The sequence below is a fragment of the Oncorhynchus masou genome, chromosome 5 (genome assembly GCF_036934945.1).
Source record: "Oncorhynchus masou masou isolate Uvic2021 chromosome 5, UVic_Omas_1.1, whole genome shotgun sequence".
Lineage (NCBI taxonomy): Eukaryota > Metazoa > Chordata > Actinopteri > Salmoniformes > Salmonidae > Oncorhynchus > Oncorhynchus masou.
Genome location: NC_088216.1, coordinates 41260302 through 41274246, shown reverse-complemented (window position 1 = coordinate 41274246; position 13945 = coordinate 41260302). Strand labels below are relative to the sequence as shown.

General features: G+C 41.4%; 1 protein-coding gene across 2 annotated transcripts in view; it reads right to left on the bottom strand.

Moving 5' to 3' along the window:
• The window catches only part of LOC135539592 (myotubularin-related protein 14-like), a 42743-nt gene extending 29100 nt beyond the window's left edge, over positions 1-13643 (bottom strand). For both annotated transcript variants that reach the window (XM_064965562.1, XM_064965563.1), the window contains exons 1-4: positions 12786-13643; positions 2274-2422; positions 924-1032; positions 18-93 (exon numbers count right to left, since the gene is read on the bottom strand). In XM_064965562.1, coding sequence (XP_064821634.1) covers positions 18-93; positions 924-1032; positions 2274-2422; positions 12786-12926 — 475 coding nt within the window. In that variant the 5' untranslated portion in view covers positions 12927-13643. The remainder of the gene's footprint in view (positions 1-17; positions 94-923; positions 1033-2273; positions 2423-12785) is intronic.
• Positions 13644-13945: the final 302 nt, after the last annotated feature.

The following is a 13945-nucleotide window of genomic DNA, read 5'->3' as shown; positions in this document are numbered from 1 at the left end:
CTTTTTGTCAGTCTCACCGGAGAAGATGTAGTTGTAGCCGGTGCGTCCGTATAGCTCCCCCCAGCCTGCCAAAGTGGACGACCGACAAATATGCTGCAATGGAAGACAACACAGGATAAGTATTAGACACACACACACACACACGTTAGCATACTCCTCATCTCAATAGTCTATAAACCAGTCAATCAAGTCCTTGTTGTTTTTGACACGTTCACTTCTTTGCTCAAAAGGCAAGAAGTATTTAAAAACAATGCTCAACAGGTTTTCAAAGATTTGCAGAAAATCAAAAGGGAGAGGCCATATTTAAACGTTGTGACAGATCACAAACAGAAAAGGGAACATACAGCAGCCCAGGCTAAAACAGTTCCAAACTAGAAATGCAAAGTTTTAAGAGAAGCTTTCACCCCCCTCCTTAATTACAAATGACAAACGTGGTCGTAATAACCATAGTAGGCTAATAGCAAAGCAGTAACAAGCCTAGCTGTTAAAATAAGTGAAGACAGCATTTGAACTCAATCTAAAATACTGCCTGAAAGTATGGCATTAAAAAGCTATTAACTACAAAATTACACTTCTATAAATTAAAGATCTCAGAAAGGAATGTGCCAAGCCGGCTAGAGGTGACTTGAGGGCCCTGTTCAAATGCTCTTAAAAATACATCCTTCCTCGAAGCAATCACTGATCTGACATGACAGGATTAGGCTAGTGTTGGCAAGCATTCCACTGCATTGACTTCACTAATTATGTCTGACCAGATCAGTGATTACCCCAAGGAATGGAGGAAAGAAGGGCGCATTTGATAAAGTATTCAAACAGGGCTGAGGTCTCCGGACTGCAAAGGGACTAACTTCCTGGTGAAATGAAGGCGAGACATAGGAAAAGAAATACAGAAAGGTAAAAATAAATATATCTCAAAGTTGTACTTTGCCATTGTAGAGGATGACTGGGCAGACGAACCTCCCTCGGCAGCGGGCCATCTTACTGCGGTTCACCAGGTCCTGCAGCTTGGTGATCTGAACCGTGCTCTCAAATCTGGGGACACACCCATCAATATATGGATCATCATAAATAGATCAGCAATACATCATCTTCGTGGCTCTATTATGACAAAGCAATATATGGATCATAATCCTCAATATAGCAATGGATACAGTCCTTAGCTGTGGTATATTGACCATATCCCACAAACCCCAGTGGTGCCTTATTGTTACTATGAACTTGTTACCATCATAATTAGAAAAGTAAACAGTGCAGGAAGTGCAGGGGTGGGTGAATGGAGGAGGAGGACGTTTCAACTCAAGATGTAGAATCCTAAATGGCATCCTATTCCCTATTATTTCTTCACATTTTTAAAAACAATCCACTTGCAGTGAAGCCGCTCAACTAAAAGTAACGCGTTTGCTCTAGATATTACGGTTGGGTGAAAACGTTATGGGGTGTTTTTATGAATTATTGAGTGGACGATTTCCCTAAATTGTGAATTTGCGTAGAGGGAAACTACGGAGCAGGGCACAGACACGCATCCAGAATCATAATGCCTGAAGGGAGGGCATTCTCCTCATAAACATCGTCATCTTGCCTGACAAGCACATTTTGGAACGTCGAGACGTCTTAACTGTGTGGATCTTATTAGTGTTGCGCTGCTCTGCTCATAGGTCAAAAGCACATATTCTATTTCCCAAACACGTACCAAAATAGAACATTCCCGTACTGTTTCCTGTTGATTCACACAATACATATGACCTCGGACATGAAAATGGGCACATCATTTTAAACCCCCTGTGTCATGAATCATGACTCGTGACGATGTGGACTGAACTATATTAAATCTGTTTAGTTTCTGTCCAAAAACAGGTCAGGGCCCATATTCACAAAGCATCTCAGAGTAGAAGGACTTTGCTTTTAAGATAATGAATTGATTGGGCTATACGGACAGGGGGACCTGATCCTAGGGGCTTAGATCAACACTCTTACTCAGACTCTGTGTGAATATGTACAGTGGACTATGGAAGACACAAATAAACACTGTATTTAGTTACTAAGTGTCCTTGATTAACTGTCAAATCCTTGCTTGTTTCCTCCATTGCTTTGAAAGCGAATTGGAAAAGAGGATCATGGTCCCTCCCTTGGACCTCCTCCTCCAATGACCTTTGAGAGGAGTTGAGGAAACAAGTAGGGAAGCAGCACAGATTGGACATCTAGCAGGCCTAATATTTTCTGACACAACAAGGTAATCACCGAGGCTAAGGTAACGTAGGTAGTAGGCTAAATACCTGTCTTTATGGAGCTCGGTGCTTTCATACTCCAGGAAGACAATCTGCTGTGGGTAGTGGCCACACACCTCGCCGTTGGTGTTGTGGATGACGCTGTACTTGTAGTCTCGGCCGAAGAGTTCCAAGCAACGCTTCTCTATCGTCTCGACCTGTAAGGCACAAATATCAAAGTGGTTATTGTTAGTCTGTTAGTCAGAAATTCCCCCTGGGAAAGGAAAAAAAGGACGTGCATCTTAATCATGTGGACACAAACAGGGTCAATGTATGTTTTTTGTCCCATGTCCAACATTTTATTTCCATCCCCCATGGTTTCTGTCAAGAGTGCGGTGACATTAATAAGAAAATCCATACATATTGTACGCAAGTGCCATTTTTAAGATTTCCCACTGCTTGTTTGGTCATTTCAACTAATGACATGAAATCCCACTTAAGAGTATGAACCAATAAGATGACTGTTCTTTCATTATCCCACACCCATTACTTCATTGTGTAGCCTGTGTCTATGTTGTCAAATGAGACTTTGTTGGTTTACAATGTATAGGTCTAGCTTCAAATTAAAAACAATTGTTTCTCTCATGGAATGCTATCCCGGGAAACAAGCGGTGTAACATGGACACCCAATGCCGTCAGAAAAGTATTCACACCCTTTGATTTTTTCCACGCGGTTATTTTACAGCCTGAAATGTAAATGGATTCAATTGAGAGTTGTCAATAGACTACACACAATACCGCATAATGTCAAGGTGGAATTATTTTGTCATTTGTTTTCTTTTTCATTAAAAATGAAAAGATGCAATGTCGAGTGAATTAGTATTCAACCCCTTTGTTATTTCAAGCCTAAATAAGTTCAGGAGTAAAAATGTGCTTAACAAGTCACATATCTTGTATGGCCTCAAGGGCTACCCCCAATTAGTGAACTGGTAGATTGTATGGTCGATAGGCTGTTTGTCGACCAAGATATTGTTTTAGTCAAGCAGAGACGGCGCAAATAAAACGGGCATCTCATCTAACTAATCCATTGCGGAGGCAGAGACTAAGCCAATGTGGAGGCCGCGGGGATGGCACAGTCCAAGAAGGAGAGTGTGGCTAAGATGCACAATGCAAGTCTCTCTCCAGAATACACTCTCACCCCAATATGTGCACATTCATTGTTTCATAAATTAAGTGTGTGAGTTGTTTGCGTTTGTTTGTTAGTGTCTACTAATTTCCCATCACATATATCACCAAAATCAGAAGGGAAAAAAAGTAGACCTCCACAAGTCTGGTTCATCCATGGGAGCAATTTTCAAACGCCAGAAGGTACCACGTTCATCTGTACAAACAATAGACCACACGAGACCACGCAGCTGTCAAAAAGCTCAGGAAGGAGACGCGTTCCGTCTCCTAGAGATGAACGTACTTGTGTGAAAAGTACAAATCAATCCCAGAACAGCAAATGACCTTGTGAAGATGCTGGAGGAAACCGGTACAAAAGTGTCTATATCCACAGTAAAACAAGTTCTATATCGACATAACGCTCAGAAAGGAAGAAGCCACCATAATTTGCAAATGAATTAATTAAAAATCCTACAATGCGAATTTCTGGAGGCAATGTCCTCATTTTGTCTGTCATAGTTGAAGTGTACCTATGATGAAAATTACAGGCCTCATCTTTTTAAGTGGGAGAACTTGCACAATTGGAGGCTGACTAAATACTTTTTTGCCCCACTGTATCTAATAATTATATAATAATTTACCTGAACACTTTCAAAGTCAGATTAGGATATTGTTGTGTAAAAATGGTGCCGACAGAGAGGGCTGCCGTGCTTCTAGCTCTTAGGAAACTTGGCAGCATTTAGTTTATGTATAATTTCTGGCACTTTATTAGCCCAGAACATTTTTGGGGTTATTACATACAGTCTGGAAGAACTATTGGATATCAGAGCGGCGGTATCACACCAGCACTACGACCAGGAATATGACTTCCCTGAAACAGATCCTTTGTTCACACCCCCTAAGGCAAATCAAATTATTCCAGAGGGTGACCCGAAACACCACCGGCAGAGGAAAGGTATTCGAAGTGGTCTTATAGTCCGACTGAGGCGCGCACACCACCCACCGCTTCAGAGTATATTACTCTCTAATGTTCAGTCTATAGATAATAAAGTTTACGAGCTCAGGGCGAGGGTTTCTTTCCAGAGAGAAATCGGGGATTGTAACAATCCGTTTTCCGGAAACATGGCTCTCTAGGGATATACTGTCTTACTGGGTCCAGCCAGTTGGGTTTTCAGTTCATCGTGCAGATAGGAATAAATATCTCTCCGGGAAGAAGAAGGGCGGGGGTGTATGTTTCATTTAGTAACGACTCATGGTGCGATTGTGATAACATACAGGAACTCAAGTCCTTTTGTTCACCCAACCGAGGTCGACCGATTAAATCGGAAATCGATATTTTTACACCTTTACTTAACTAGGCAAGTCAGTCATTCTTATTTTCAATGACGGCCTAGGAACGGTGGGTTAACTGCCTTGTTCAGGGGCAGAACGACAGATGTTTAACTTGTCAGCTCTGGGATTCAATCTTGCAACCTTACGGTTAACTAGTCCAACGCTCTAACCACCTGCCTCTCATTGCACTCCACAAGGAGCCTGCCTGTTATGTGAATGCAGTAGAAGCCAAGGTAAGTTGCTAGCTAGCATTGAACTTATCTTATAAAAACAAAAAAAATCAATCAATCATAATCACTAGTTTATCTAGCGTGTCCTGCATTGCATATAATCGATGCAACGCTGGGTGATGATTTAACAAAAGCGCATTTGCGAAAAAAAGCACAATCGTTGCACGACTGTACCTAACCATAAACACCAATGCCTTTCTTAAAATCAATACACAGAAGTATATATTTTTAAACCTGCATATTTAGCTAAAAGAAATCCTGGTTAGCAGGCAATATTAACCAGGTGAAATTGTGTCACTTCTCTTGCGTTCATTGCATGCAGCGATAGGGTATATGCAACAGTTTGAGCAGCCTGGCTCATTGCGAACTAATTTGCCAGAATCTTACGGAATTATGACATAACATTGAAGGTTGTACAATGTAACAAGAATATTTAGACTTAGGGATGCCACCCATTAGATAAAATACCAAACAGTTCCGTATTTCACTGAAATAATAAATGTTGTTTTCGAAATGATATGGTCGAATCCGGAAACTATTAATGACCAAAGGCTCGTATTTGTGTTTTATGTTATAATTAAGTCTATGATTTGATAGAGCAGTCTGAGCGATGGCTCGTAAGCATTCATTCAAACAGCACTTTTGTGCGCTTTGCCCTCAGCTCTTCGCAAGCACAGCTGTTTATGACTTCAAGCCTATCAGCCTAATGGCTGTTGTAACCGATATGAAATGGCTAGCTAGTTAGCGGGGTACGTGCTAATAGCGTTTCAAAAATCACTCGCTCTGAGACTTGGAGTAGTTGTTCCCCTTGCTCTGCAAGGGCCGCGGCTTTTGTGGAGCGATGGGTAACGCTGCTGTTGGTGGGTAACGTGTGGCTGTTGTCGATGTGTTCCTGGTTCAAGCACAGGTAGGGGCGAGGAGGGATGGAAGCTATACGGTACCACTGGCAATAGTAACGTGCATATAAGAACATCCAATAGTCAAAGGTATATGAAACGCAAATGGTAGAGAGAGAAATAGTCCTATAAGTACTATATTAACTACAACCTCCTACCTGGAAATATTGAAGACTCATGTTAAAAGGAACCACCAGCTTTCATATGTTCTCATGTTCTGAGCAAGGAACTGAAACGTTAGCTTTTTTACATGGAACATATTGCACTTTTACTTCTCCAACACTTTGTTTTTGCATTATTTAAACCAAACATGTTTCATTATTTATTTGAAGCTAAATTGATTTTTATTGATGTATTATATTAAGTTAAAATAAGTGTCCATTCAGTATTGTTGTAATTGTCATCATTACAAATAAATAAAAATTGGCCAATTAACCGGTATCGGCTTTTTTTGGTTCTCCAATAATCGGTATCGGCGTTGAAAGATCATAAAAATCAGTCAACCTCTACCTAGAACACCTCACAATCAAATACACACTGCCCCTATCCCATTTGGACAAGAGGAATATCCATGTAAGAATGCTGTTCATTGACTATAGCTCAGCATTCAACACCATAGTACCCTCCAAGCTCATCATTCAGCTTGAGGCCCTGGGTCTGAACCCCGCCCTGTGCAACTGGGTCCTGGACTTCCTGACGGGCCGCCCCAGGTGATGAAATTAGAAAACAGTCACTCCACTGATCCTCAACTCCGGAGCCCCACAAGGGTGCGTGCTCAGCCAACTCCTGTACTCCCTGTTCACCATGACTGCGTGGCCAAGCACACCTCCAACCTAATCATCAAGTTTACAGACGACAACAGTAGTAGGCTTGATAACCAACAATGACGAGGCAGCCTACAGGGAGGTGGTGAGGGCTCAGAGTGTGGTGCCAGGAAAATAACCTCTCACTCAACAAAACAAAAAAAGATGATTGTGGACTTCAGGAAACAGAGGGAGCACCTCCCTATCCACAGACGGGACCGCAGTTGAGAAGGTTGAAAGCTTCAAGTTCCTCGGTGTACACATTACTGACAAACTGAAATAGTTCACCCACACAGACAGTGTGGTGAAGGGGAAACAGCGTCTCTTCAACCTTAAGAGGCTGAATAAATTTGGCTTGGCACCTAAAACCCTCAAAGTTTTACAGATGCACAATTGGGAGCATTGTGTTAGGCTGTATCACTGCCTGCTATGGAAAATGCACCGCCCACAACCGCAGGGCTCTCCAGAGGGTAGTGCAGTCTGTCCAACGCATCACCGGGGACAAACTACCTGCCCTCCAGGACACCAACATCACCCAATGTCACAGGAAGGCCAAAAAGATCATCAAGGACAACAACCACCCGAGCCACAGCCTTTTCACCCCACTATCATCTGTACAGGTGCACCAAAGCTGGGACCGAGAGACTGAAAAAGCTTAATCTCAGGGACATCAGACTGTTAAATAGCAAACACTAGCACATTAGAGGCTGCTGCCTAAATACAGACTTTGAAATCACAGGCCACTTTTAATAATGTTTACATATTTTGCATTAATCATCTCGTATGTATACACTGTATTCTATTCTACTGTATCTTAGTCTATGCCGCTCTGACATTGCTCATCCATAAATGTATATATTCTTAAATCCATTCCTTTACTTAGACGTGTGTATATGATGTAAAATATTACTTGTTAGATATTATTGCAGTGTCAGATCTAGAAACACAAGCATTTTGCTACACCAGCAATAACATCTGCTAAACACTTGTATGTAACCAATAAAATGTAATGCCAAAAACTAGATGGTGTATTTTTACCTGGAATTTATCCTTAATGTAAAGATATGGGTGGGGCTTAAGAGGGTGTGAACAAGCTCTCCATTAGGTGAACCAAAACATTCAAGAGACAATCTCAAAAGTGGGGATACAAGTTAATCAACTGTCAAAGGAAAATAACTTTTCCCATTGTTCCTCAACTTTTTTAATTTCACCTTTATTTAACCAGATATGCCAGTTGAGAACAAGTTCTCATTTACAACTGCGACCTGGCCAAGATAAAGCAAAGCGACAAAAACAACAGCGTAACAAACAAACGCACAGTCAATAACAATAGAAAATCTATGTACAGTGTGTGCAAATGTAGAAGAGTAGGGAGGTAAGGCAATAGAGGTGGAATAATTACAACTGCGTTTACTAGCATTTAAAACGCAGTTGGAGGCCACGGAAGGAGTGTATGGTGTCAAAGCTCGTTGAGGTTTGTTAGCAGTGTCCAAAGGAAGGCCAGATGTATACAGAATGGTGTCGTCTGCGTAGAGGTGGATCAAACAATGACCAGCAGCAAGAGCGACATCATTGATATACAGTTGAAGTAGGAAGTTTACATACACCTTAGCCAAATACATTTAAACTCAGCTTTTCACAATTCCTGACATTTAATCCTAGCACAAATTCCCTGTCTTGGGTCAGTTAGGATCACCACTTTATTTTATGAATGTGAAATGTCAGAATAATAGTAGAGAGAATTATTTATTGCAGCTTTTATTTCCTTCATTATATTCCAAGTGGGTCAGAAGTTACCATAGACCCAATTATTATTTGGTAGCATTGCCTTTAAATGGTTTAACCTGGGTTAACAGTGTCGGTTAGCCTTCCACAAGCTTCCCACAATAAGTTGGGTGATTTTTGGCCCATTCCTCCTGACAGAGCTGGTGTAGCTGAGTCAGGTTTGTAGGCCTCCTTGCTCGCACACACGTTTTCAGTTCTGCCCACAAATTGTCTATGGGTTTGAGGTCAGGGCTTTGTGATGGCCACTCCAATACCTTGACGGTTGTCCTTAAGCCATTTTACCACAACTTTGGAAGTATGCTTGGGGTCATTGTCAATTTGGAAGACCCAATTTTGACCAAGCTTTAACTTCCTGACTGATGTCTTGAGATGTTGCTTTAATAAAGCCACATAATATTCCTCCCTCATGATGCCATCTATTTTGTGAAGTGCACAGTCCCTGCTGCAGCAAATCACCCCCACAACATGATGCTGCCACCCCTGTGCTTCACGGCTTGCAAGCCTCCCCCTTTTTCCTCCAAACATAACGACGGTCATTATGGCCAACCATTCTATTTTTATTTCATCAGATCAGAGGACATTTCTCCAAAAACTACCATCTTTGTCCCAATGTGCAGTTGCAAACCATAGTCTGGCTTTTTTTTAATGGCAGTTTTGCAGCAGTGGCTTCTTCCTTGCTGAGCGGCCTTTCAGGTTATGTCAATATAGAACTCGTTTTACTGTGGATATTGACACTTTTGTACCTGCTTCCTCCAGCATCTCTACAAGGTCCTTTGCTGTTGTTCTGGGATTGATTTGCACTTTTTGCACCCAAGCACGTTCATCTCTAGGAGACAGAACGCGTCTCATTCCTAAGCTGTGTGACGGCTGCATGGTCCCATGGTGTTTATACTTGCGTACTGTTAGTACAGATGAACATGGTACCGTCAGGTGTGATGTCAATTAGCCTATGACAATTTTCGGGATTTTTTTCAAGACGTTTAAAGGCACAGTCAACTCAGTGTATGTAAACTACTGACTTCACTGGAATTGTGATTATTTCACTTATAACGCACTGTCTAAACAATTGTCAGAAATATTACTTGTGTCGTGCACAAAGTAGATGTCCTAACCGACTTGCCAAATCTAGTTAACAAGAAATTTGTGGAGTGGTTGAAAAACTAGTTTTAATGACTCCAACCTAAGTGTATGTACACTTCCGACTTCAACTGTATACAGAGAAAAGAGTTGGCCCAAGAATTGAACCTTGTGGCACACCCATAGAGACTGCCAGAGATCCGGACAACAGGCCCTCCGATTTGACACACTGAACTCTATCTGAAAAGTAATCGGTGAACCAGGCGAGGCAGTCATTTGAGAAGCCAAGGCTATGGAGTCTGCCGATAAGAATGCTGTGATTGACAGAGTCGAAAGCCTTGGGCAGGTCAATGAAGACGGCTGCACAGTACTGTCTTTTATTGATGGCGGTTATGATATCGTTTAGGACCTTGAGCGTGGCTGAGGTGCACCCATGACCAGCTCAGAAACCAGATTGCATAGTGAAGAAGGTAAGGTGGGATTCGAAGGGGTCGGTGATCTGTTTGTTAACTTGTCTTTCAAAGATTTTAGAAAGGCAGGATGGATATAGGTCGATACCAGTTTGGGTCTAGTGTCAGCCCCTTTGAAAAGGACGATGACCACGACAGCTATCCAATCTGTGGGGATCTCAGACGATACGAAAGAGGTTGAACAGGCAAGTAATAAGGGTTGCAACTATTGTGGCAGATAATTTTAGAAAGAGAGGGTCCAGATTGTCAGGCCCAGTTGATTTGTAGGGGTCCAGATTTTGCAGCTCTTTCAGAACATCAGCTGAAGTTTATAATATACGATTTTGTAGCACTGAGTCTACCTTGATCCAACGTTAAAAAAATATATTTAAAAAACACCATTTCATAAGCCTGAATCAAGGCGGTGGGTCACAAATTTCCCATTTGGGGCTCTGAGTGTATTTCTGATTGGCTTGACGGACCACCACTGATGAGCTGTGGAGTTTCTCAAAGTAATGTTTTCTTCACCTCAAACAGCAAGCAAACAAAGTCTGGTTTTACATCCATTGATAATGAAAATAGTTCCTCAGTGCATTTGAAATATATTTTTCAGCTCTCTCACTTTCGATAACCGCTCAGCGTGAAAGGGAAAATGTCATGCTATGATCCATTAGAAATGTCATAAAAATATGCCTACCTGATTACTTCTTATGCTTTACATAAAAAGCCTACAGCTGTGTCTGTCCAGAGCTCACTGGCATGGGAAACTGAGGACCCAGAATATTTTATACAATGTTGCAAGTATCCTGGTATGCACTTTGGGTCAGACAAATTGTTGATCTAATGTTTCAATTTCATTGCAGACAGGCCATGCGTAGCCAATGTGATAGGATATGAACTTTTATCAGGGTATTCTCAACTGCAGGCTGCAATGTTTTTATTTGCAGGCTTTATATGCTATTTTTACATAGTCGGCAATGGCAATAGAAGTTACTTTTTAGGTTTGTATCATTTTCATTTAGAAAATTCATTAACCACATGACAATCATATTAAGATACGAAGAAGTTTTTATACATTAAATGAAACTGTTCCTATTTCATCAAACAGTGCACTTCAAGGATCAGACAAGCTCAATGCATAGATATGGAAAAATACACATTTAAAATTTCAACCAATTGATTGGTCGAAAGAACAGACAACTTTCAGTCAACCAATATTTGTTTTTGGTCGGGGACAGCACTAATGGAATCACTGTGTGCACTGGTTGATGGGGAGTTTAACATGATTTTTGAAGGACTACCTCATCTCTGTACCCCACACATACAATTATATGTAAGGTCCCTCAGTCAAGCAGTGAATTTCAAACACAGGTTCAACCACAAAGACCAGGGAGGTATTCCAATGCCTTGCAAAGGGCACCTATTACTAGATGGGTCAAATGTTTTTGAAAAGCAGACAGTGAATATCCCTTTGAGCATGGTGAAGTTATTATTAATTCCCCTTTGGATGGTGTATCAATTCAGTCACTACGCAGATACAGGCGTCCTTCCTAACTCAATTGATGGAGAGGAAGGAAACCGCTCTGGAATTTCACCATGAGGCCAATGATGACTAAAACAATTAAGAGTTAAATGGCTGTGATGGGAGAAAACTGAAGACGGATCAGCACTGTAGCTAGACCACAATATTAACCTAATTGACTGAGTGAAAAGGAAGGCTGAACAGAATAAAAAAATATTGCAAAACATGGATCCTGTTTGCAACAAGGCACTAAAGTATGACTGTAAGAAATGTGGCAAAGCAATTCACTATCCTGAATACAAAATGTTGTGTTGAATTTGCTCCAAATGTATTACTGATTATCACTCCATATTTTCAAGCATAGTGGTGGCTGCATCATGTTATGGGTATGCTTGAAAATCAGTAAGAACTGGGGAGTTTTTTTCAGAATAAGAAAAGAAAAAGGAATGGAGCTAAGCACAGGAAAAATGCTATAGGAAAACCTGGTTCTGTCTGCTTTCCACCGGGACACTGGGAATTTATCTTCCAGCAGGACAATTACCTAAAACACATAGCCAAATATACATGGGAGTTGCTCACCAAAAAGACAGGAAATACTTCAGAGTAGCCGAGCTACAGTTTTGACTTAAATCTGCCTGAAAACCGATGGCAAGACTTGAAAATGATTGCCTAATAATGCTCAACAACCTATTTGACAGAGCTGGAAGAATTTGGGGCACATGTTGCACAATCCAGGTGTGGAAAGGCCTTCGAGACTTACTCAGAAAGACTCACTGCTGCCAAAGCTGATTCGAACATGTATTGACTCAGGGATAGGGTGGTATATGTAAATTAGATATTTCTGTATTTAATTTTAATAAATTGGTAAAGATTTCTAAAAACATGTTTCCACTTTGTCATTATGGGATATTGTGTGTAGATGGGTGAGAAAAATATTTAAATCAATTGTGAATTAAGGCTGTAACAACATATGGAGTAAGTCAAGGGGTATGAATACTTTAAGGCACTGCATGGCTGTGTGGGTACACCGACCCCAACCCTATCAAGGTGTGCATCAATTTAATATTTTGTATTGTTAAAATTATTTCACGCAGAAATTAAATATGTTAATTTAGACCGAGAGTCATGGATCTTAACAAAAAAAAACACTACAGAAGACGCCTTCGTCGAGTGACTTGTGTAATGCAATATGAACGGAGAGTCGTGATCGAGAGTAAATGGTAGACCATCTCTGGGAAAATACATAGCTAAAGCTGGGCTATTATATGACATGCAGCAATTATGATAATACAAACACATGCATGTTGAGGACCGCTAACTTACCCGTCGGGAGACTTCTTTCGCTCTGTACTGTGTCTTCGAAAACAAATCTATCAAATCCGCTATTTCCTCGCTCTTTCTGCCGGATAACGTTTGTCCGGAGGCCGTTAGGCTCCCAGACACAGACGGGGATGCAGCCATCATCGTTCCGCGACCCACCTTGGGCTCTATCCGAACTCGTCCGCCCTCAAACACCGCAGCACATTGGGAACGGGAAGAGCCACCAGGCCATCCCTTCCCAGCCAGTTTATTTCTGACTGCCCGCTTGAAGGGGCCGGAGCCGGGTATTTTTCCTGAATGCAGGGCACCGCCGGGTTGGAACCCTCTACAAACAAGGGCGTCTAACTAAATCTTCCAGGCAAAACTGTCCAGGCAAGGCTGTAGGTAACGTGGCTAACTTAGCCGGAGGTGGTGATTTGGTTGACTAACGTTAGCTAACTTTATCTAGTTAACTTAGCTAATTTTAGAACGTATCCACGCTCTAAGTTAAAACCACCACATTACCAAAAGTTAGCCTTTAAAATTGAATGCAGACGATCACCCAGCTGACTTGTTTGTAGTCCTTGCCCTCATCACGCGTATGTTTGGTGTTGACAGAGTAATACTAACGTTACGAGCTTCAATCATGTAGTCCGGGGGCCTGACTTAGGAAATCTCAAGGACTCCTGGCCTACTCACGCATTTCCTCAATGTCACGTCTTAATTTCCGCAAGGCAAAGATGACAAAAAAATATGAACGTTTCCAAAACGATTAATTCCGTAGCTGCAGGGATTCAAATGCGTATTTGTTGTTCTCGATCAAAATCACACGAATGTGCAAGTGTTGAAATGAACTGTCTCAAGGAACAAGTGGTAAACAGGAAATTGAAACCAGCACGTGACCACCATCGCCCCCTGACAATGACGTAAGGCACTCAATTCTTAAACGCTCATTAATTAACAGCCAATTGTCAATTAAAGTGGGACTTTCTTACATAAACCACAGATTTGCAATAAAGTGTGATATTTTAAGTTCATTAAGTCAGGATTCCTATTTGACTCAGCCACGTCTCCGTTTTAGGGGTTAATCAGCATTAACATTGCAGATAGATTGTTGCTTCCATCAACGTAATTGTCTGCATCATTTCAAATCCCCCATACATTTTGGGGGTAAATATATCTTT